This window comes from Bos mutus, chromosome 15, assembly GCF_027580195.1.
Source record: "Bos mutus isolate GX-2022 chromosome 15, NWIPB_WYAK_1.1, whole genome shotgun sequence".
Lineage (NCBI taxonomy): Eukaryota > Metazoa > Chordata > Mammalia > Artiodactyla > Bovidae > Bos > Bos mutus.
In genome coordinates this window covers 938,584-963,391 of record NC_091631.1, presented here as the reverse complement: position 1 = coordinate 963,391, position 24,808 = coordinate 938,584, and the positions used below count along the sequence as shown (strand labels likewise).

At 52.4% G+C, this 24,808-nt stretch overlaps 1 protein-coding gene across 4 annotated transcripts in view; it reads left to right on the top strand.

Moving 5' to 3' along the window:
• STX3 (syntaxin 3) overlaps nt 1-24,808 on the top strand; it is a 95,632-nt gene that overhangs the window by 26,118 nt on the left and 44,706 nt on the right. Inside the window, exons 3-11 of one of the 4 annotated variants that reach the window (XM_070383262.1) lie at nt 8,252-8,351; nt 9,092-9,166; nt 10,188-10,255; nt 13,060-13,168; nt 14,228-14,301; nt 14,406-14,540; nt 16,217-16,327; nt 22,818-22,909; nt 23,492-24,310. In XM_070383262.1, coding sequence (XP_070239363.1) covers nt 8,252-8,351; nt 9,092-9,166; nt 10,188-10,255; nt 13,060-13,168; nt 14,228-14,301; nt 14,406-14,540; nt 16,217-16,327; nt 22,818-22,895 — 750 coding nt within the window. In that variant the 3' untranslated portion in view covers nt 22,896-22,909; nt 23,492-24,310. Of the gene's footprint in view, nt 1-8,251; nt 8,352-9,091; nt 9,167-10,187; nt 10,256-13,059; nt 13,169-14,227; nt 14,302-14,405; nt 14,541-16,216; nt 16,328-17,805; nt 17,908-20,480; nt 22,306-22,817; nt 22,910-23,491; nt 24,311-24,808 lie in introns of those variants that run through there. The other 3 variants (XM_070383260.1, XM_070383264.1, XM_070383263.1) reach the window with 3 other exon arrangements.

Sequence of the window (24,808 nt, the reverse complement as noted above, 5' to 3'; positions counted from 1 at the left end):
CATGTATTCATTTCTTTATTCATTGAACAAACTTCTACCGAGGGCCACCACGTGCTTAGCGCAGTGATGCGGATCCATGTGGACTAGGGAACAAGACCAGTGGAGCTGTGGCCGGTTAGAGAAGCTAGGAGGCGTGCAGTCTTGTGACTTTTGTTAAAACGAAGATCCTCAAAGTGGGTGTAACTTGGAAATCTAGGTGTTAAGTCAGATCTAGGAGGCTAAACACTCTTCACCTCATGCCTGAAGTAGCACCTTCAGATGCCTAGTTGGGCTGGAAGGTTCTGTGTTTCTGGGCTCGATACGCAGGCAGGAAGCCCTTTTTGGTCATTTGCCTGTTTGCTCCTGGCTTCATTTATCGCCCTTCCCGTGCTCTGCTCTGTATTGCAAGGGACCCCTTGCCCCAGGTCCCTTACTGGATTTTGCTGTGTCTGACCCAGGGGAGGCACCTCAGAAGATTAAAGGTGGTGGGAATGAGGCCATGGTTTTCCTCCCAGACATATCTCCTCCGTGACCTCAGCTTTCACTCCATCAGCCCTGCCTCTGTGGTCCCCGTTCTGCTGGTCGGCCACCAAGGCCTGGCTCCACCAGAGGGGCCCTGGGGACCATGCCTGCCTTCTTTGTCCCTGCAACCGGCTGGTGCCTGTTTCCAGGATGCCTCGCTGTCCTCTGGCTTCTCAGCTCTTGCACCTCTCTCTCTCTGGCTGCCCTGGGTCTTTGATGCGGGCATGGGCTTTCTCTGGTTGTGTTGCGTGGGCTTCTCTTGCGGTGTGAGGACTCCAGAGCACACGGGCTCAGGAGTTGTAGTGTGCGGGCTTACTTGCCTTGTGGCCTGTGGGACCTCACTTCTCTGACCAGGGATCAAACCCATGTCCTCTGCATTGGTGGTGGAGTCTTAAACACTGGCCCCCAGGCACATCCCTCAGCTCATTTCTGTCAAGAATTCCCTGTATTTTGATACTTCAGTTAAAATAACTCGATAGATTTCTATTTTCTTGACCATGTTTTGGGCAGCACAAAGCCCAAATACACTTAACTGATTTGACCGAGAATACTAGTTGTCACAGGTCAGCATAGCTCTGAGATCATGCGTCTCTTTTCATTCATAAACGGAGAGTTGAAACACCACTCACAGTCTTGGTAAAACCCCCTGAGGGACTTGACTTCTGATGCTTGGCTGACTGAGACCTTTCTCTGTCCTTCCCTGTCAATGCTTGTTTGCTTCCCAAAGCAAAGAAGCAAACAAATCAGAGGACTTGCCTTCTAATACAAAGACTTTTGGGGATTATATGATTTTTGAAGAAAGGTGTATGCATTGACAGAGGAAGAATAATTATTTGACCCTTACAATCCTATTACTTTTGTTGCCTTAAAAAGGTGGCATGTAATAAATTTCAGTAAATAAATATGAAAGATTTAACACCTAACTTAGCAGTATGATGGGTGGTGGTGGTAGTTTACTCGTGTCTGATTCTTTGCAGCCTCATGGACTGTAGCCTTCCAGGCTCCTCTGTCCATGGGATTTCCTAGGCAAGAACACTGGAGTGGATTGCCATTCCCTTCTCCAGGGAAATATTCCTGATCCAGGGTTTGAACCCAGGTCTCCTGCATTGCAGGTGGATTCTTTACTGTCCGAGTCCCCTAGGTAAGACAAAGCCTTACACCCTACCCCGCAGTATCTGCCAGTCTCCAGAGTAGTCCTTTCTCTGCTTTTAGATTAGAGTCCACTGGCTAATTAGATCTACTGGGAAGAGGCCATCCATGTCGTGAAAATAGCTCCCTCCTTTTAGTCAGATGGTGGTGATTAGTACAGTCCTTCTGGGTAGAGAGGGGTTGGGTCCAGGACCCCGCTGGATACCAAACCCCTGGGTGCTCAAGTCTCTTACATAAAGTGGTGTAGTATTTGCATATAATCTACACATAGCTGACTACCTTAAATCACTTTAAATCATCTCTAGATTACTTATGATGCCTCAGTTCAATTCAGTCCAGTTGCTCAGTTGTGTCCGACTCTTTGCGACCCCATGAATCGCTGCACGCCAGGCCTCCCTGTCCATCACCAACTCCCGGAGTTCACTCAAACCCATGTCCATCGAGTTGGTGATGCCATCCAACCATCTCATCCTCTGTCGTCCCCTTCTCCTCCTGCCCCTAATACCTCCTAGCATCAGAGTCTTTTCAAATGAGTCACCTCTTCCCATGAGGTGGCCAAAGTACTGGAGTTTCAGCTTTAGCATCAGTCCTTTCAATGAACACCCAGGACTGATCTCCTTTAGGATGGACTGGTTGGATCTCCTTGCAGTCCAAGGGACTCTCAAGAGTCTTCTCCAACACCATAGTTCAAAAGCATCAATTCTTTGGTGCTCAGCTTTCTTCATAGTCCAGCTCTCACATCCATACATGACCACAGGAAAAACCATAGCCTTGACTAGACAGACCTTTGTTGGCAAAGTAATGTCTCTGCTTTTGAATATGCTATCTAGGTTGGTCATAACTTTCCTTCCAAGGAGTAAGCATCTTTTAATTTCATGGCTGCAATCACCATCTGCAGTGATTTTGGAGCCCCCAAAAATAAAGTCTGACACTGTTTCCACTGTTTCCCCATCTATTTCCCATGAAGTGATGGGACCAGATGCCATGATCTTAGTTTTCTGAATGCCTGGTACCATGTAAATGCTATGTAAATAGTTGTCAAATAGTTGGCAAATTTGAGTTTTGCTTTTTGGAACTTTCTGGAATAGTTTTTCCCCTTGAGTATTTTTGCGTTGAATCCATACACACAGAACCTGAGGATACAGACAGCGGCCCGTATACTGTGGTTATTACGGTTAGTTCCGTGAGCAGATACCCAATGTGAAGAGCAGTTAACTTGCTGTCCTTTGTGGACATCACAGAGCATTTTGTTAACGTCGGGATTGCCGTGAGGCTTGGAGACCTGCTTGGAAAGGCTCAGCGGAGTGCCTGGCAGGCAGTACCAGTGCAGTGACTGCTGGCTGCCCTCGTCTTTGTCGGCAGCACCGCCCGGTGTTTCTGAGCACGTAGTGCGCCATGTCTTACCTCGCGTAACGCTCACACCAACTCCGGGAGGTGGGAAATAGGATAATCCTTGTTCACAGGTGAGAGGACTGGGGCTCGGAGGGTAAGCGGCTTGTTCACGGTCACTGACTGCTAAGGGTGGAGCCAGAATGTGCACCTGGTCTGATCCTAACTTATGTCTTAAACTGTGCTATCCACATCGCCCCATTCCTGACAAATCATTGAAAAGCGCATTTAAAACAGTATTTATTTTTATTTATTTGGCCATGCCAGGTCTTAGCTGTGGCACGTGAACTCTTGTTTGTGGCATGTGCAATCTGGGTCCCCAAGCAGGGGTCGAACCTGGGTCCCCTGCATTGGGAGTCTTACCAGAGTCTTACCAATACAATAAATAGGCATTGAGGATGTTTTAGCTGCAAATTTAGCATGGTGATTAAAAAAAGAAAAACGTTTGGATTGGTTCCTTCAGTCAGCAGCATTTCTTGAGCACTCCTTGGAGAAAAGGTCCTTCCAGGGAGTTTTGGTTAGAGAAAAGAGGGCCCATGACACCAGTCAGAGGTCCCTGAGCCGGTCTCACGGAATGGTGAGTGGATTCCACCCCTCCACCTGACACAGGCTGGACGCACATGGACCTGGGAGAAGGTGAGCCAGGGAGGCGGTTCTTGCGCCTTCACCCGGTCCAGGAGATGGGGTTTGGATCTAAGAGATGCGGGTTCAGACCTCGCTTTTACCTCTTCCTGCCGTTACGGCCTTGACTGACATCCTCGGTTGCGTTGAGCTGCAGTGTTCTTGTGCATAAAAAGGGTAGCGATGGTGACGTCACAGCCATCCAGCAAAGAGCCTTGTTTATGGGACAGGTGTGAGTTAAATCAGGTTTAGTTCTTAAATACATTATTGTGCGGGGTAATGTCAGTCTCTTTAAAACAACCTGAACACACAGATAAACAGCACTGAATGCTTCGATTCAGCACTTAGATTTCCTGCTCGCCCTGCCCTTCCCAGTCTTTGGTTATCTGGCAAACGCACAAAAAGGAAGTTAACGGCATGTACCTGCTACCCTGAAGTACTCAGAAAGTCACCTTTGAGAAGAAGTAACGCTTCCAGGAAAACACAGACACAAAGTTAGAAGGAACAAAAAAGCTCTGTGATTGGCCAGTTGCCCATCCTGAAGTCCTGAAGGTGTTCTGCAGTTCCTTGGTGAGCTGACTAAATCGCTGGATTACTCAGTCAGAGTCCCTGAAGCAGCTCCAGATGGGCAGGCTATGAGGACAGAGGGAGGGGCAGCTTCTGTGGGTGCAGGATGAGGGGAGGCAGCAGTGGAGGCCCCTGACCTGGAAAGCTCTGCAGACAGGCTGGGGACGGAGCCTGGGTCCAGTTCTCCCGTCCGCTGGGCCGTCTAGTCATGTCTAGAGCGACTCTGGGCTTGGGGTCCAACGGTCTCACCCTACCAGCAACTTCCTACCTTGTCTTCCTACCACTGAGCAGACTTTGAGTCAGGATGCTCTTCACGTTATGGAGTAATAATATTCCAGGAGGTACTTTTCGAGTCATCCAATCCTTAGGAGTCATCAAAACGTTAGGCTTTTGACTTCTTTTCTAAAAGTCGGAGTGTAATTGCTTTATGATGTTGTGTTAGTTCCTGCTGTACACACAGTGACCAGCTATCTGGGTCCGCATGGCCCCGCCTGCTGGACCTCCCTCCCACCCACGCCTCAGCCCAGCCCTCTCGGCCGTCACGGAGCATCGGGCTGGCCCCGTGCGGTGCAGCAGGTTCCCACCCGCTGTCCGCGTCACACGTGTCGTGCATCCTCGTCAGTGCTGCTTTCCCAGTTCATCTCGCCCTCTCCGACCCCGCTGTGTCCACCTGTCCATTCTGTGTCTGTCTCTGTTCCTGCCCTGCAAATAGTTTCATCTATACCAGTTTTTAGATTGCACATACGGGCATAGGCTTGGGTTACCGAGATATTGAATGGTTTGCCTTGGAAATGAACAGAGATCATTCTGTCGTTTTTGAGATTGCATCCAAGTGCTGCGTATCGGACTCTTTTGTTGACCACGATGGCTACTCCATTTCTTCTAAGGGATTCCTGCCCACAGTAGTAGATATAATGGTCGTCTGAGTTAAATTCACCCATTCCAGTCCATCTTAGTTCGCTGATTCTTAAAATGTCAGTGTTCACTCTTGCCATCTCCTGCTTGACCACTTCAATTTACCTTGATTCATGGACCTAACATTCCAGGTTCCTATGCAATATTGCTCTTTACAGCATCGGGCTTTGCTTCCATCACCCGTCACATCCACAACTGGATATTGTTTTTGCTTTGGCTCCATCCCTTCACTCTTTCTGGAGTTATTTCTCCACTGATCTCCAGTAGCATATTGGGCACCTACCGACCTGGGGAGTTCCTCTTTCAGTGTCCTATCTTTTTGCCTTTTCACACTGTTCATGGGGTTCTCAAGGCAAGAATACTGAAGTGGTTTGCCATTCCCTTCTCCAGTGGACCACATCCTGTCAGACCTCTCCACCATGACACGGCCGTCTTGGGTGGCCCTACATGCCATGGCTCATAGTTTCATTGAGTTAGACAAGGCTGTGGTCCGTGTGATCAGATTGGTCAGTTTTCTGTGATTATGGTTTTCATTCTGTCTGCCCTCTGATGGAGAAGGATAAGAGGCTTATAGAAGCTTCCTGATGGGAGAAGACCAGGGGGAAACTGGGTCTTGTTCTGATGGGCGGGGCCGTGCTCAGTAAATCTTTAACCCAATTTTCTGTTGATGGGCGAGGCTGTTTCCCTCCCTGTTATCTGACCTGGGGCCAAGCTATGTTGGAGGTAATGAGGACAGTGGGGACCTCTGTCAAAAGGTCCCATGCATGCACTGCTACACTCAGTGCCCCCAACCCTGTAGCAGGCCACCGCCGACCCACGCCTCCCCAGAGCCTCCTGGACACTCACAGGCAAGTCTGGGTCAGTCTCTTGTGGGGTCACTGCTCCTTTCACCTGGGTCCTGGTCGCACAAGTTTCTGTTTGTGCTGGACTGGATGAAGCACAAGCTGGAATCAAGATTGCAGGGAGAAATATCGATAACCTCAGGAGTGCAGATGACACCACCCTTATGGCACCCTTATGGTGAAGAACAACTGAAGAGCCTCTTGATGAAAGTGAAAGAGGAGAGAGAAAAGTTGGCTTAAAGCTCAACATTCAGAAAACGAAGACCATGGCAGCTGGTCCCATCACTTCATGGCAAATAGATGGGGAAATAGTGGAAACAGTGTCAGGCTTTATTTTGGGGGGCTCCAAAATCACTGCAGATGGTGACTGCAGCCATGAAATTAAAAGACACTTGCTCCTTGGAAGAAAAGCTATGACCAACCTAGACAGCATATTAAAAAGCAGAGACATTACTTTTCCAACAAAGGTCCGTCTTGTCAAGGCTATGGTTTTTCCTGTGGTCATGTATGGATGTGAGAGTTGGACTGTGAAGAAAGCTGAGCACCAAAGAATTGATGCTTTTGAACTGTGGTGTTGGAGAAGACTCTTGAGAGTCCCTTGGACTGCAAGGATATCAAACCAGCCCATCCTAAAGGAGAACAGTCCTGGGTGTTCATTGGAAGGACTGATGCTGAAGCTGAAACTCCAATACTTTGGCCACCTGATGGGAAAAACTGACTCATTGGAAAAGACCCTGATGCTGGGAAAGATTGAAGGCAGGAGGAGAAGGGGACGACAGAGGATGAGATGGTTGGACACCGGCTTGACCCCTGGTCTGGGAGACCCCACGTGCTGCGGCACAGCTGACCCGTGCGCCACGACTCCTGAGCCTGCGCCTCGCACCCAGCGCCGCAATTGCTGAGCCCCACGCACAGCTGCTAACGCCCCTGCGTCTGGAGCCGGTGCGCCACAGCAAGAGACGCCACCGCCGTGTGAAGCATGCACACCACAACAGAGACCCAGTGCAACCAGAAATATGAGTAAATATAAAAAAGAGAACTCAAGTTTCTTTCCCCTGCTTTCTTCACCAGTTGCAGAGCTGTGATCAGGTTTTCTTTTTTTTTTTTTTTAAGAAGTGGGTTATTCACTGGAGGAAAGGGCTGCTGGAAGCTGCATCGTGAGTTGTCTTTCCGTTGCATTGCAGGGGCTAAGACCCTCCTGTGTGGTATGTTATGAGGTTTCTGTTTGTTGACTGTGGCCGTGTTGGCGTGCCCCTTGCTGTGGAGGGCAGGCAGGTGGATGTGGAGGCTTCGAGACCTCTTCCAACGAGCCGTGCCCCGCACGTTGCAGCCACCCCCGGAGGGGCACCTGGTGCCTGTGAGGATGGAGCTGAGGCTGAACTTCACATCTGGGTGGCGGAATCCATGTGGGTCAAGGCACGCCTCCAAGTGCTTTCTTCTTATTCATTTGGCTACACCGGGTCTTAGCCGCAGCGTGCGGGAGCTTCTTCAGCTGTGGCGTGGAGACTCTTAGTTTCAGGCCGTGGGCTCTAGTTCCCTGACCAGGGGTTGAACCCAGGCCCCCCGCACCGGGAGCAGGGAGTCATAGCCGCTGGACCTCCAGGGAGGCCCCCGGGACTTTCCCATACACGCCTGGCACAGTCAGGAGCACCAGAACAGAGCGGACACGCTCCCGGCTTCAGCTCCTGGGTCCTGGTGGTCTGTGGCGGTCCTGGTAGGAGGCGTGTCCAGGGCACTGGGCGCTGGGCGGCTCGGGCCCCAGCGCGGCCGTCGCTTCGGGCTCCTCGCCTCTCCTCTCCTTTCTCTCCCTCCGCCCCCCCCTCCCGTTTCTCACTCTCCGGGTTCGTTCTCTCCCTTTCGCTGTTTGCCTCTTTCCTTTCTCCCTGCCTCTCCTCCTCACTCACTGTGGCTCCCGCTTCCGGAGCAGCTGAGGACCTGCCCGGTGTCCTGACCCTTCCCGCTGACGCTTCCTGGGCTTTTCCTGGCTCTTCTTGACTCCAGCCGGGACCCCCGTCCGAGGTGGGCAAGTGTCTTCTCCTCGCGGAGCAGTGAAGACGGAGCCTCGTGGATGGCTGTCGGCGCCCTTCTCTGACTGCGGATGGTGGACGGGCGCTCCCTGGGGCCGCTGGGCCTCAGAAGGCTTGCCCAGAGTCACCACCTCCCTGCACGAGCCCCGACGCTGGGCGGGGAGCTCTGCTGAGCGTTTCCCCTCGTTTGCGGCCAGGCTCTCCCTCCTGACGCCAAGGCTGTGGTCTCTCTACTTACAGATCGAGGAGACGCGCGTCAACATTGACAAGATCTCCGAGCACGTGGAGGAAGCGAAGAGGCTCTACAGTGTCATCCTGTCTGCGCCCATCCCCGAGCCAAGTGAGTGCCACGCGGGGCTCAGACACCCGCTGGGCCCGGCTGGGCCTCGGGTCCCCCTCAGAGCAGCAGCGGAGGGCGTGTTCCCTCACACTCGCGTGCCTGCCGGGTCAGCGCCCGCCCTCCTCACCCTCTCCTGCTCACACTGCCCTGTTAACGTCTGTTTATTAGGCTGCGCCAGCTCTCTGACGCAGCACGCGGGATCTTCCCTCTGTGTTGCAGCATGCAGACTCTTTAGTTGGGGCCTGTAGGATGTGGTTCCCTGACCAGGGGTGGAACCCGGGCCCCTGTATTGGGAACGCAGAGTCTTAGCCACTGGACCCCAGGGATGCCCCCATCACCTCTGCTTTTTGTGGCTCCACTTGGCCAGACTCTCGTCTCCTTCCCAACGAGCCCCTCTCGTGGCTGGCGGGGACTCTTGCTGCTGCTGGCATGCCTCACCTCCGCCCCCGCTTTGGGTTTCTGGAAGGCGCACCTGTGCTGTTTTCTCTGCTTGAAACGCTTCCCCAGTCCCTCCTTTTTTCCACGAGGTGTTTTTACACTGTAGGTCGAGGGCAGGGTGCCTGGAAAAATGCCTTTAAAAACTAAGCTCCCTGCGTTCTGATGACGGGTGTCTGGGGAGCCCCTGGGAACACGTACTGCCCTGGACGCCTGAGAAAGCACCACACCTCCTCCGTTGATTGTTGTCGCTGACAAAGCGTTCAGTCTCTTCTAACTGATGCTGCTGGCCTTTGTTTACCCAGAAACCAAGGACGACCTGGAGCAGCTCACGACCGAGATCAAGAAGAGGGCCAACAATGTCCGGAACAAACTGAAGAGTAAGGGGCTAAGGGAGCAGCCAGCCCCCCAGCCGTCCCACGTCTGGGGTCCACCCCTCCTGGAGCAGAGCGCTTCCTCAGGGGGGTGACGTCGCGCGTGGCGTCTTTGCTCGTGATCTGGGCTCTGTCTCTGGCATGACGGATGATACCCCAGAACTGTGTCTGATTGAGTGAGGCGAGAATTGGAGTTTGTGGGCGGGCGCGGAAGCCTGCTGTCAGCCGGTGGCTGGTGGCTCGGGCCCCTTAGCTCAGCCCCTCGCCTTGTCCTGGTCCCGCTTCCTCCCGCAGCACCTGCGTGCGTGTGAACAGTGACGTTAGTGATGTGAGGATGCCAGATAGACTCGTCTGCAGGCATCTCCTGGGGACCACGTGTACCACCTCCCTCACGCCCCCCCCCTCAGTTAGGGCAGTGTTCTGGGAAGCCATTGTCATAGATTCAGTTCGGCTGGGAGCCCAGAAGCTTCCTTAGGTCGGTGGCTGTCATCTGCATCCTTGCCCCACTTACTGTCTTTGGTAATGAGTGCATGCCGTTGGTCAGGGAGAGAAAGCGGCGTTGCTGAGCCTGAGGTATCATTTCTTTGCCCGCTTCGGACCGTACTGCCTGTTTTCATGGGGGTGGAGTGGAGGTTTTCGGTGGCCGCTTCCAGTCCGGCAGTGAGCCTGTGCCCGCCGTCTGCATGTTTGTGTTTGATTTTCATGTTGGCGTTGCGAGGGGGGCCCTGCAGTGCACCCATTTTACAGAGCGGAGAACAGGAGCGCTGAGGGCATGTGGCTTTTCCAGGGAGACACGTCGGGGCGTGGCAGGGCAGGGATTTGTACTGCCGCGCTGAGACGTGGCTGAGGGAGAGCCTGGAGTGAAGTGTTCTGGGGCTCCGACATGAGCCGGCTTTTGAGACGGGACCTGCCTGCTGTTCGTCTCCGGGGCTGGTGTGTGTGTCTGCGAGAGGAGGCTGCATTGCACAGTGAGCTTCTGGAGGGGAGCAGGGGCTGCGTTGCTGGAATAACCTTCTCCCCCATCCAGGCATGGAGAGGCACATTGAGGAAGACGAGGTGCAGTCGTCGGCAGACCTTCGGATTCGGAAATCCCAGGTGAGATTCTTGGCCTAACAACCATCTATCCCAATCCTTTAGTTTTTTTTCCCCTTAGCTGTGGAGTCTTGTTAATTTTTTAAAAGTATTTATCGAAGTAGAATTGATTTACAATATGGTGTTAGTTTCAGATATATAGCAAAGTGATTCAGTTATGACATATACACACACGCATATGTATGTTGCTTTTTCAGATCCTTTTGCATTGTAAGTTATCACTAAATACTGAATATCGTTCCTTGTGCTATACAGTAAACCCTGTTTTATATATAGCAGTGTGTGTCTGTTAACCCCGTACTCGTAGTTTATTCCCCCACCTCCTCTTTGGTAACTATAAGTTTGTTGTCTCTCTGTTTTGTAAATAGATTCATTTGTATTAGTTTTTAGATTCCACATACTTAATACCAGTGATGTTATATGACGTTTGTCTTTGACTTACTGCGTGTAAGTGAGATGCTCTCTGGGTACATCCGTGTTGTGTGAGTGGCCGTGTTTCATTTATTCCATTGCATACATGTGTCACGTCTTCTTTATCCAGTCATCTGTTGATGGACACAGATTGCTTCCATCTCTTGGCTCTTATGAGTAGTACTGCGGTGAACACTGGGGTCTGTGTATCTTTTCTAATTAGAGTTTTCATCTTTTCTGGATCTGTGGAGGGGGATTGCCGGATCATATGGTAGCTCTATTTTTAGTTTTTTAAGGAACCTCCCTCCTGTTCTCCATAATGACACCAATTTACATTCCCACCAACAGTGTAGGAGAGTTCCCTTTTCTAGCTGTGGATCTTTAAAAACAAACAGACCTTACTTGGAACTCAATGTGAAGAACTGGTAGAGGGGAGCTGCCCAGGTCGAAGTCGGGGCCAGGGCTGGTCCCTCTCACACCGTCCTCTCAGGAGGCGCCTGAGGTTCCCAGAGCACAGGCGAAGGTGTAGTGAGCCTCCCTGGTTTACAGGAGAGGAAACCGAAGTCTTCTCTCTGGAGACTGTTGGGCGTCAGTTGTCCAGCTTGGAGTCAGGCTGTTTGGCGGTCGTCAAAGATATGACCCTTGTCACTGAAGAGCAGGCGTGACGTGCCAGTGTCACAAGGAGGCTGTGACACTTGACCCGCAGGAGAGCGGGCAGGAGGACGGGACCAGATCCTTGTGCTCCCAGCATTGGAGGAGCCTGGAAGGACTGAGGTGCCCAGAGGAGGCTGGGCCCTGGACGGGCAGGATGTCGGCATGGGCAGGCTCAGGGAGAGTTGCCCTTGGAGGCCTGCGGGCAGGAGTGGTGTGTGTAGAGTAGGGCGGTGTGGGGTGGGTAGGGGCAGACATGAAGAGAACAGTCTGTCTAGAGACAAAAGTTTGTCACAGGATAGTGGGCGTTGAGTTTTTGGTAGAGAGCCCAGTGCCATGTTCCAGGGGCCTGTGACTGCGGTCTCAGGAATTTGGATCTGATCAGCTAGCTGGTGTGCACTTACTTTGGTTGCAGTCTGTTAGGAAGGTAATCTGGTAGCCATTTGAAAACTGGCTCAGCGTGGGGCACGTGGGTCTCCCATTGGGTTTTTGCAATGATTTTGGTCTGAATTTGCCTGGTGATGGTGGGTTTAAAAAAAGTGTAGATATTGGTGATTTGGCAAAGGAAAAACCTTTGTTGGGTCTTGATGCTGAGAAGTGGGCAAGGAATAAAAACGATGATTGATTTGAGTTTAGGCACCAGGGCTGTTGATGGAATGCATTGAGTCAGAAGCAAGATTGGAAGCAGGAAAAGCTGGGCGATCAGTTTGGGTAAGAACACAAGGGTCTTGGGATGTGGAGGGGAGTTGGGCAAGGCCTCTGGGATTCCCAGAGTATCTCCTTTGGCCTCAATTACTCTGTGAGTTCAGCAAGACAGGTTAACAGATAAGTGAAAACATGCTTTGAAAAGGTGAGCTGACTTTCCCCGTGGTGTAAAGTTAGGAAGCCAAAAACACGGAGTCTTGTACCTGGTCTTTGGGTTTGTTTGTTTTTTTTAATTTCTTTACAATTTTGAAAGGTTACTTTCCAGTTACAGTTACTACACAATCTTGGCTATATTCCCCCTGTTGTAAAATGCATCCTCGAACCTTTCTGACCCCAGGCCTTTGTACCTCCCTCTCCCTGACCCCCACCCGTCTGTCCCCTCTCCACCTTCCCATTGGTCACCACTGGTTTATTCTCTGTATCTGTGAGTCTGCTTCCTCTCTGTTATGTTCATAGTTTGTTGTAGTTTTTAGATTCCATATATAAGGTGATGTTATACAGTATTTGTCTTTCTCTGACTTATTTCACTTAGCATAATATCGTCTGTGCCCATCTAGGTTGTCACAGATGGCAAGATTTCACTCTTTAATTGCTGGGTAGTATTTCATTGTGCACGCATGTGTACGTGTGTGTTTCGCATCGTCTTTATCCAGTCCTCTGTTGATGGACGCTTGGCGGGCTTCCGTCTCGCGGCAGCTGTGAATAATGCTGCTGTGAACACTGGGGTGCGTGTGTCATTCTGAATTAGTATTTTTTTATACATATATATATATATGTACACATATTTTATACACACATACACACACACATACACGCACACCCAGGATTGGAAATGTTGGGTCAAATTGTAGCTCTATTTTTAGTTTTTTTTTGCGAAATCTCCAGTTTCCCAGTGGCTGCACAAGTCTGCCTTCCCACCAAGAGCTGCCCTTGGCCTCGCGGTCCCGGGTCCGGGGCTGCCGTGGGCGAGGCTGGGGCCGGGGCACTGAGCCTGTGCCCCTCGCTCCTGGGGGCTCACGGCCTTGACCTTGTCCCCGCAGCACTCCGTCCTGTCCCGGAAGTTTGTGGAGGTGATGACCAAGTACAACGAGGCCCAGGTGGACTTTCGTGAGCGCAGCAAAGGGCGGATCCAGCGGCAGCTCGAGATCAGTGCGTGTTTGCAGCGCGTTCTGTGCCCCACTCCTGGCCTGTCGGGCGGTGGTCTGTCCGGTCGTCAAGCCCAGGGAGACGGGGCCTCCGGGTGGCTTCTGCCTTCCCTTTTGCGCCCCAGCCGAGGACGGGGCTCACGGCACTGCCGCCGCCTGGATGTCGTGTCTTAGGCTGAAAAGGGTGGCTCTGTGCTACCAGGTCCAAGCGTTGGTTGCCATGGGAACCAGCATTTCCGCATCCATGGAGGGAAATACCTGCTACACAGCCCTGCTTCCTGGGGCTCATGGCATCTTTGCTGCCTGTTTGACAGCAGAGAATGGTGCAGGTTGCCCCGTTTGTGTAAAGGAGTTAATACAGCCTCGCCCTTTAGGAATCAGTAACTTTAGGAGTCAGTAACTTTAGGAATCAGTAGCAATCAGGGCCCCGCAGCGCGGAACATGCTCTGAGAACTGAATGAACTCGGTCACAGGCAGGGAGGGCAGGCCGGCCAGGGCCTGGGGACAGGGCGCGCTTGGGCGGAGCAGGGTGGGGGTAAGACGGTTGGAGGGAGGGCTCACCTGGGAACTGGCCCGTTGTCCTGAGGACTTTGGACCCCATGGCAGACTGAAGGGGGCCGGGAGACGTTCCGAGCTGGAAAGGAATATAATCAGACGTGGACTTCAGGAGGGTAATTGCTGATAACGTTGAGGCTGGATTGGGTTAGGGGAGACATCGGAGAAAGGCGAGCAGACTTATAAAGGCCACGGCTTTAGAGTGAAACTTACTGTGCTCCCACTGGGATTTCCAGATGGTTCAGTGATAAAGAATTGTCTGCCAATGCAGGAAACACAGGAGGCGTGGGTTCGATCCCTGGGTTGGGGAGACCCACTGGAGGAGGAAATGGAAACCCACTCCAATATTTTTGCCTGGAAAGTCCCACGGGCAGAAGCCTGGTGGGCTACAGTCCACAGGGTTGCAAAGAGTTGGACACAACTGAGCGACTGAACACGGCCGTTTTCAGGAAACTTTTGAAATGATGAGCTTTGATCTTGTATCTGACGCTCTCCTTTTGTTATAAAGCCGGCAAAAAGACCACCGACGAGGAGCTGGAGGAGATGCTGGAGAGTGGGAACCCTGCCATCTTCACCTCTGGGGTGAGTGATGGTGTGGGGTTGGGGGGTGGGAGTCCTGCAGGGGTCCCCGGGGGGCTGTGGTGGGCCTGGGGGCCGATGGTCCATTTCTCTGCGGCCCGCCATAGATCATCGACTCTCAGATTTCCAAGCAAGCCCTCAGTGAGATCGAGGGCCGGCACAAGGACATCGTGAGGCTGGAGAGCAGCATCAAGGAGCTTCACGACATGTTCATGGACATCGCCATGTTGGTGGAGAACCAGGTGAGGCACTGGGTACTGTGGGGGCAGGGAGGGGGCTTCCTGAGGAGGGCGGGGGGGCTCTGAGAAAGCCGCGGGGGTTGAGTGGGGAGGGAGAAGCATCGGGAATTGGCGTAGTGGAGTCCCAGACTCCCAGTATCCCGATCGCGGAAGGCACCGGGATGCTGACACTTGGGGCGGTTGCAGCCTCGTTACTCCCACTGGTTACTCTGGCCTGGAAGTCATGTCCAAGTAACGTGAGGTTTGAAGTGCTCTGTAACGTACCTGCTCCCTCCGGCCTTGGGATCATCATCGTTATTTTTCATTAGTGACACGGGTTCTTAATGGTGATGCCTTAAAACACTCTTCTGATAGAAACTATCGGTGTTTCACTGGTGACACTGAAAACATGGGGTCTTTCCCCCAGTTTATGGCGAAAATTTAGGTATAACGGAGATTTTTGTGTTTTCCCATTTTTGCTTTTTCTTCTGTGTGAGTTTTTCCAAAAATGTTGACTTTTTTTTTTTGCTGAGGAACAACAAAAGCAATGAAGGGACAGCAAAAATAATACCAGCAGGAAAACTCGAGTCCCTCACGGCGCTGAGCTTGACAGCCTGTTTTGTTCTGGGCCAGCTTGCCCAGGGACGGACGGCTCTGTTCCCTGCCTGTGGGGTCAGTGTCACGTATCTCGTGGCTCCCGCTTCTTAGGATGCAGTTAAATTCACCGACGTGTAACGGTTTGGAGCCACTCTCACCATGAGCTCGCAGTGGCTCTGCCACCTGGAAAGGATCGGAACCTGCTTCCCGTGTAGCAGGAATCCTAATGGAGCCCGAGCGCCGCGTGGCTGGTTTTGACACGTTTCCTGCTCTGGGCCCGGGCACCTCTGCTCCATCCCCTTCCGCCCTTGGAAACTGTTCCTCCTGTCCCTCCATCTGCGCTCTTGTTTTTTCTCCCCACACTGCCTTGCCGAGGAACTGGTTTGAGATTCAAGTGATGGTAAGTGCCGTTCTCTCTGCAGAAAGCCAGGGGTTGTATGGAATGAAGGTCTAGGTGGGTGGAGGGAATTCCCATCTTAAGATGCACAGAAATCAATTGGAAAGACCGAATTCCGGTCAGGAAGTAGCAGCTGGGGAGGGTCGGGAATCTTGCGAAGATACCATGATCTCTTAACCAGATAACTCAGGTAAAACCAACATCTTGTTACTTACAGGGCCTGGGGATCCCTTAGAGAAAGCAAGCATCCCCACCTCAGCTGTTTACTGAGCACCCACCGTGCGCCAGGCACTTTCTGTAGTAGTGGGCACTCGGTTCAGGCTGAATGAACTTGGTTCAGATCTGAGTGACCAGGAAGAGGCCAGCCTCCTGGCAACATGAGAGAGATGTATTCTGGCTTCTCTTCTCACATGTTTCATTTTTAAAAAAAGGGGCTGGGGACCCTTCAGGATATTCCAGGCATCTAGACCACATGCTCCTGGCGTGCAGACGCTGTCTCGCACGGAGAAGTAACTGACTGAATATTTCGGGGCCGGTGACCGCCGCCTCGGCCTGGGAAAGCACTGGCAATCACGGGGAGGTGTGCGGGGTTACCCCGTGGAAGGCTGCACGGGCAGGTTTCCAGGTGTCCCTGTGGCCTCTGCACGCGAGCTGGGACCGTCCCGGGGTGTGTGTCCAGGGTGTGACCGGAGTCTGTCCTCCGCAGGGGGAGATGTTAGATAACATAGAGCTGAATGTCATGCACACGGTGGACCACGTGGAGAAGGCTCGGGAGGAGACCAAGAGAGCCGTCAAGTACCAGGGTCAGGCCCGGAAGGTGAGCCCCCGCCGCCCCCGGAGGACAGGGTCCATCGTGTGCGCTCTCTTGCTGTCTCCTCCCTCTCCCTGTGTCTGTCTCTGCTGCCACCACCTCTTGCATCCGGGGAAAGGGCGCCATGATTGACCGTATTGAGAACAACATGGACCAGTCCGTGGGCTTCGTGGAGCGGGCCGTGGCAGACACCAAAAAGGCGGTCAAGTATCAGAGTGAAGCTCGCAGGGTGAGCCCCGCGTCTCGGAGGGACCGGCCAGCTTCTCCTCTCCCTGGTCGCCCCCATCCATGTCCCTGAGATCTCCCTGCCTTCCTCTGTCTGGCCTCCTCCAAGAGCCTTCGTCAGCTCTCCCTGGAGAATAGCTCCCCTTCCCTCCCCAGCATGTCCCGCATGGATCTGGCTCCCACCATCTCCACCCAAGAGCCCACACTGGCAGGCAGCTCTGCAGGGTGGACCCGTCACTGCCCAGTGTTCCTGCTGGTCCGCTGGACAGAGCTATTGGTCTGTCCGGTGTTACACGTGGCTCCTCTGCCCTTCGGAAACTTCCTCTGCACTGCCTTCCATTCTGAAAGCCCACACCTGTCCTCTTTGATCTCTTTTCCCCACCGTGAACCCAGCTATGTGCTGATGGCTATGTGAACGCTCTCTCTCAGGGCACACCTGTGCTTTCTACTTGTAGATCAAACAGCTGGGAATCACTGAAGTCCCTGGCCACCTAGGAAGCGTAGGAACTTGGGATTCAAGTTCGGGTTCCAGCCCAGCTCTTCCCGTCACCTCACCCTGCTCCAGTGCCCGCCCCCACCTCTAGTTCTGGTGCCCTTGTTGCTTGGAGCATCTCTGCTCAGTCACTGCAGTAGCCAGCTGTGGTGGGGTTTGCTTTTTAGCCTGCTCTTTTCTGACTTTGTGCTCTGATATTTTCATTCTTCAGTTCTTTTTCTTCCAACTTTACCTGTTGCTTGGGCAGGTGTCTAGGGAGCTGGGAAGTTATTTCACATGATGAATCCTGTCCTGTTCACAATAGGACCTGTACTTTCAGACCCTCAGTCACTGTCCTGGGTTTGACAGGTGGGAGTGTTCTTTGGGGGAGAGATGGATGGCAGTTTGCATTTAGGAGGACTGTGTCAAATATGTCTTCATATTCCCCCCTGAAAAGGAAAATCTCAGTCACGTTGTATCTTGGTTTACTGCTGCTTAGACACCCCGTGACGGTTGTGGCCACGTCTGCCCACACGTGAGGGCTGCAGCGTGAGCTCGGAGCTGATGGAGGCTCCGTGTTTGCACCTGCTGGCACTGCTAGTGCAGAGGCAACTTAAACACGAGAGCCCAGTGGGACGTCTTTATGTAGCGATGTCAGCTGTTCATTTCACTCTGTCTGGGGCCGTAAGAGGCTTCCGGTGCAGAGGTGGGTTTTGGATGGCTGACTCCGGCTTTTTGGTGGTTTGTAATGATGACTTGTTTTTATTTCTCTTATCCCTCTCTCCAGAAATTGGTAATTATCATTGTGATAGTGGTTGTGTTGCTGGGCATTTTAGCGTTGATTATCGGACTTTCCGTTGGGCTGAAGTAAGGGCGGCCGCGCTGACATGTAAGTAAAGGGGAGGCTCTCGGGACTCTGGACCGGCTCGCTCTTGAGAACCTAGCCTGGGATTTCCGGTCGCGTCTCCTCTCACGGCGTTCTGCGGACGCGCCGAGCGCTCCGCACTGTCAGTCCCGTGCCTGCTCTCACCTCCGTCTCGTCCTCTTCTTGGGTCCTGGCTGCAGCCGGCCTTGGTCTCTCTTTGCTTTGTACCCGAGGGGTCTGGGCCTGCTCTCGCTCCTGTGTCAATGTGTTCTTCATTTCCCGAGCACCTCATCTTCACTCCCCATCCCAAGCAAGCCTGCTCCTCAGCTGGGTGTGGTCTCCAGCCGGGATCTGGGGTATGTCGTCTGAGTTCTCGCTGTCTTTCAAGGGCTGATGGGCTTTGCCTTCCCTTTCCTTTCCTTGTAAATGGAGCTTTGAATCGGGATTCATGGCTGTAGGGTTTTGTGAGTGGCTGACTGGCTAGATCTCGAATGATACGATCGCTAAGGTTTTTTGAGTGTGCAGTTGTGCCAACACCTAGTACAGGCATCACTGGCTCCTTCACACCGCCTTCAGGAGACAGGCGCTGTTATCATCTCTGTTTTATAGGTGAAGATGCTCAGGCTTAGAGAAGTTAAGTAACAGGGCCAAGTGTGAGCACACAGCTAACAGTGGACCTAGGGGAATTCTATGTCTGAGCTACTCCTCATAAAACAAGGTGGGCATTTATCATCGTCTGTAAAGTCTAGAGAGCCTCAGAGGATGGTGACTTTAAAATTTAGGATATTGATTTGTAAAAAAAGCTGGTAAAAACAATAGAGCTGACCACTGACTCAGGGTTCCATGTACGTAGCAGGAGCATGGCGAGAGAGACCTGTTACTGGGACTGTGAAGACATCTGTGACTTCTTAAGTACTTCTCTGACTAAAACACAGCATTATGTATGGTTAAAAACAGGCTGGTAAACACTGAAAAGGTGAACAGAATTAACTTTTAATATTATTGCTGATAATCGTATGGCACGTTCACACACTCGGATGTGGTTTTACATCATTCAGACTGTGTTATCAACAGTTTGGTACCCAGTTACAAGGTCACAAGCATCATTTCACAACACTCAAATCTCTTTGGGACTCTCAAGTTCAACAAGATTGTGAATATACCCTCAATTACTCAACATGTTCCCAGCGTTGGAGGTTTGCTGTTATTCTTTTGCTGTGACTAAGAGTATGGTGAACTTGCGTGTTTTCCCCTTTCTCACACGTTCACAGAAGGCGGGTCCCTGAGGTGACAGACACATGGATGTGACGCCAGAGCTGGCCTTTGCTTTTTGCCTTTTGCCTTTTCTTCCTCCTCCTCCTCCCATGTGACTAGAGGATCTCAAAGTCAGATTATTGGTTTTAACCCTAACCATTCAACTTCTTGAGACATACAGGTGACTGATCTCTCATAAATAATTGATTTGCTTTTTCCCCCTCCTGGTACTTGGACTCTAGTCCTTGACATTTTTTTGTTTGTAGAATTTTGTTCTGACTCTTCACAATCCCCCTGGAAAGGATATTAACATTAAGAAAAGGCATAATAGTCAGTATCTCTCCAAATCCACGGATGAGAGATGTCTTCCAAATTCACAGGGCCTCTCACCATTCCTAATTCCAGGAATTCAGAATGTAAATCATTTTGTAAAATGAGGAGGCAGATCAATCCATTGTTTTTAGCTGACTTACCCGACTTCTAAGACGCTAAGTTGCTGAGCCCTTGCTGCGTTGCTTCCCTGTTCCCTGACCGAGTCCAGGCCAACTGGCACACAGGCCTGGACTCGGGAGTCAGAACTCGTAACAGAAGACACCCTATGTCTGTGCTCCCCAGTTGTGCTCAGGGATAATGGCATCACCCCCATTTTCATCGGGGAATCTCGGTGGAGCTCAGGGAAGTTAGGAACTTGCCCAAAGCCTGCTCAGCTCGCAAGGTAGAGCAGCCGAAACAGGCCTCCAGGACTTTTCCGTGTCCTGTTCGCTGTGCCTTTCTGCTTCTAAGACAGGCTGGGTGGGCAGAGGGCGTAGGAGACTCCAGTACCAGCAAGCCTCTGAGCTGCATTCGGGAGCTGATGGGGGCCCTGCACACAGCACGGGTGTCTTTCTCCAGCGACCGTGCCTCTCTACCCACACGTCCATCTACGGAGCCGACACCCCTGGGAAGGGTTCTAAGAGGCCCAGGGGTTTCCCTTTTTTCCCCTCTCTCTCTTGTAACAGGGCTTTTGGATCTTCCCAGGTGGCTCAGGGGTGAGGAATCCGCCTGCCAAGCAGGAGATGTGGGTTCAATCCCTGGGTCGGGAGGATCCCCTGGAGAAGGAAATGGCAACTCACTCCAGCATTCTAGCCTGGGAAACCCCATGGACAGAGGAGCCTGGCGGGCTGTAGTTCGTGGGGTCACAAAGAGTTGGATACAACCGAGCGACTCAATAAGACCAGAACGTCTGGGCTCTGGCATGCTGGGCGCTTACCTCGGGCCCCGTCGCGGATGCCTGTCGGCTGTCGGGTGGGTGTTGACTCTTCCGCGATTCTGTCTGCAGCTCACCTCTCCTCTCCGCCTTCCAGGTGTGTGGCTGAGTCTTACTGTCGCTCTTTGCCGTCGCCCGGGGCGCTGACCCGACCAGCATCTCCCCCCCAACCTGTTGTAGAGCCTGGTTTCACCCCAGCCTGGTGTGGCCGCCACCCCTGCCTTCAGATGGGAGCAGTGTGAATGGCCTTCCTGAGAGAGTGAGCCCCGTTCCTTTGTTTCCCTGTAACCACCCCTGGACCCGACCCGCAAACGGTCTCGCCCGGGAGGAGCCTGAGCTCCCTCACCGCCTTTCCTGCCCCACCGGCCCTGAAGCGCCTTCTCCTGGACTGTAGGAACCAAGCCAGCTTCTGTCTCCGCTCCGATGTGTCAAACTGTCCTGTGCCTTGGAGAGCCTACCTGAGACCTCCCCAAGGTGCTGTACTGTCTACCTCATGGAGTGTTCTCCCCAGAATTGTAACAGTTTGTTTTAAAGTGGGATATCTTTAACAAAACAAGGGGATTCTTCCAAGTTTGGCAACATAAGACTCGGGCCTGAGTCTCCTGCCTGGCAGGATCCCAGTCCCCCCAGCTTATTGTCCTTGTCTGAAAGCAGGAGGCATGGGCAGAGGTCGCTGTGGTCTCGGAAGCTGCCTTCTCTGAAGCGTAGCCTTGAAATGAAGCTCTCGGTGTGCTGAGCTCCGTGGCGACCTTCCACCTCTGTCTCTGCTGTACTTCCTCACGTGGACTCAGGGGCGCACTGCCTCAGACCGTCATCTGAGGTCTGTGCAGGCTGGGCTGTGGGGTCACCGTTCTCATGTCTGGGTCTGGGGAGCTGGCTGTTTACTGTTAGAGCAATGGCTGAGAAGCCACTGCGGGGAGGCCCAGAGTAACCAGGCCTGTAAAATCAGCCGGTGCTGAGGTGCTTGAGGCTCAGGCTCTGGGGAGCTTTCAGATGGGAGCAGCTGTGAGTATTCAGGCATTTCATGTGTCCAGATGTATTTTTATAATCCTGTGTATGACATGTATGTGCATATATGCATGGGTCTCTCAGGAAGTAGGGAACTGGAAATGAGGATTTTCTAACTTCAAAAGAATAACTTGAGCTAGGCTAAAAATCAGGAATCATAGTAGAAACGTGATCTTCTCATGTCACTGGGAAACTTGCTGTCTTCTGCACAAGCATTCAGACCACCCAGAGGGCTGGGGTGGGCACCAGGCGGGTCCCGCTAGCAGACAGGAGGAGGGACGAGCTCGCCACTCCTCCCTGCTTGCTGCCGGGGCTGGGCTTGTCCTGAGAACACCACGTTGCAGCCTGGTTTCGTTCGCGCGACCGTGGGGCTGTCCTGTGTCCAGGACTAAGCCAGCTCGGGAAGCCAAGATCCACTCAGCAGTTCTTCCCGCTCCCAGGTTAGTGGACTTGATAGATTCCTTGTCGCCCCCACTCGTCATGGAGGAAACAACAGCCAGGAAATTTCTAAGCGTAGTTTCTGTGCTGAGCCAGTGTGAGCCCCCGAGACTCCCGGCTGGTCCCGGCCAGCTCCCGATTCGTATTTCAGCTTTGACTTTAGTGCTTTCTAGGAGAGGGGAGCAGCCTGACCCAGGCACCCCGCCTTCCTGTGCCAGGGCCACTCACTCAGCCAGCACCCAGCACTCGGACGGAGCCGAGGGGCCCCCGTCGCCTGTGGCTGTGATGTCCGACTCAGGCCTGGCTCCAGCAATGCAGGCAGCCAAGCTCCAATCAGACCTTTGCTCTCCTGAGACTAGGGCCTGGGGCTTATCATTTGGATACAAGTGAAGGGTTTTTTTGTTTTGTTTTTTTTTTTAATGTAAACTGGATAATTTTAATTGCTAATTTAAAAATAAATGACTCTATATACTGACTGTGAAGAGTTCTGGCTCCAGGTCCCTGTGAAACACTTGCTGATGGGCTGCCCCAGGTGGTGACTTGTGTTTGTTTTGGAAAGGGGTGAAAAAAATTTTTAACCGCGTGCTAGAGCAGGTGGATCCAAAGTTCTAATGTTTGAAAATGGTTTAACTCCCAAAGAATGCACTGTAAAGTTCCATGTATTTGGATCTTAGATTTCAAGGGATTCCCCCCAACAGACTTTGGCTTACTCACTGAGAATATCCGTGGCTCTGGGGTAAGTGGGGTGAGCCTGATGTGATGTAGCCGTAAAGCAGAACGATCCTCTGAGCTTGCTGTTCAGATCTGTGACTCTCTCACTGAGAGGTGATGTCTCTTAGCATCCTGGGTTCTAGAAGCCAGATCCATCTTCCTTTCCCTTCACATCCACTTCCACGCCCAGACCCATCCCCGTCTGCCTTCCTCTGCAACCCTCTGGGCAGTGACGTCATTTCTCACGTGCTTTTTCTTTCCTCGTCGGGAAGAACAGAAGAAGATCATGATCATGATCTGCTGTGTTATCCTTGCGATCATCTTAGCTTCTACTATTGGGGGCATATTTGCCTGAAAAGAACCAAAAAGGTGAGCCATCTCTGGGGGCCAGCGGTGGGGAGGGGGTCAGGCTTTTCACCTGAGATGCTTGTGTCCTGAAGGCTTGTCACCCGGTGCCTTAATCTGCGTGGGATTGGGTGCTGGTTAACGGTTGGAGAAAACCGAGAAACAGGGACACGAGTGAAGAGGGAGCTGGGAGAGCATGGGTGGACGAGGAGGCAGAAAGAGGCGGTCTGTCCCGTAAGCAGGTCTGGCAGCAGAGGGTTTTGCTGGGAATCCTTTGCCTAAGGGTGTTGGCTTCCTGTAGCGAAGGCCCTCCCGCAGCGAAGGCCCTCCCGCAGCAAAGGTCCTCCTGGAGCGAAGGCTCTCCTTTAGAGAAGGCTTTGGCACATGGAATGGTAGAGAACAAATTCGTTATTGACTAGAAGCACCCTGAAACTCTGGAAGAGGGCCACAGGGTGAACCCAGAGTAACGTTCTTCCCTTCCGAGGTGAGGAAGGTTTTTGCAGCCCTGAGTCGTCCTTCACGCCTGTAGACGGGAGTGGTGCCCCTGGCCGCGGCCACCCTACCGTGTGATCTATGATCTCCCCTCCGTTTCTGTCGTCCTTTCAGCCCTCACAGATGGACCCTCACCTGCTTTCTCAGTCCTTCTTCCACCTCTGTGGGGCCGCTGCAGACTCCTCCCGAGTTCTTTCCATTGTGAAACCTCGTATGACACAGCACCTCAACCATCTCCCCATTCAAACTGACGCAAAGGGAGACTTAGGAGAATATGGCCTTGGGCGGCAGGCAGGGCGACTGGGCAGGGAGTACGGCACTTTGCGGTGGGTTAGGAAGGCGGTTCGAGGAGGAGAACGCATAGGAAGGAGACCGGTTAGGAAATGGACTCGGAGCTGGAGCCCCCTGACGTCAGCTGTTGGGGGCAGGGCTTCACCGCGGGGGGTCACTAGATCTGGGCGCTGCTGCTTCTGCACTTCCGGTTCCGGGTCCCACCTTTGACCCACCCTGCGTCCCCGTCCTTCTTCAGAGCCTCCGTCCCTGAGGCTATTGTCCAGTGATAGGCCCTGAGCATGGCTCCTCACTGCTGTGTCCACAGTGCTTAGCACAGCGCCTGCCACTTACAGCTGCTGTCTGTCCACTTTACTATGCTGATTTCTGCTATGGATGAATCCTTGGATTTGATTCTTCAACACTTTAAGGCATCAGTGGGAAATGATCTATATCACAAGTCTATGAAAATGCCCCAGAGTGGGTTGATCCACTTACACAAAAGTATAGGAGCGCCCCCTCACCCCCCATTTCTACAACATACACCTTAAAGTCCTTTATCTACGGGAGGTGGGGATAGGAGAGTTGTCAATAGGCTGTTACTTTGCGGAGATGGCTGGCCCCAGGATTGTGGTTCTGTAATTAAATGTGGACCCTGAAAGAAACAGGTTTATGCTGTGACTGAATGCCCCACAGTCATCACCACCACTGCTCCGTGAGCCCTAACAAAGAGATGACGATGTTAGGTCAGAAGGCCAAATGAACCCGTCGCTATTCCTTCTGATTCATGCTGCCAGCTGACACGGGCAGCACTGGCCAGCAACGTGTGTACAACAAACGGGTCCAAACACTGTCCTCTGTTCACGGTTCAGGTGTGTTCCTGTGCAGCTCAGTGATTAGTTACTGTACAAGAGATTCACTAAAAATACATTAAAAATCACAGTAGGCGATTCTTGAGGACCACTCAACTGCTTAGACGAGTCTGTACTTTGGAAAGTAAATTATTCTGCCATCAAGTCTAACTTTTTAAGAAAGTGGGGTGAAAAAATGGACACTTTAGTCACTGTGCTGTTTTCTGCCCACTTTCAAAGCAAACGGTTTAATATCTCTATTAATCTGTATCTCCTTTGGTTTGCATACAGGATAACCACCACTGCTAGC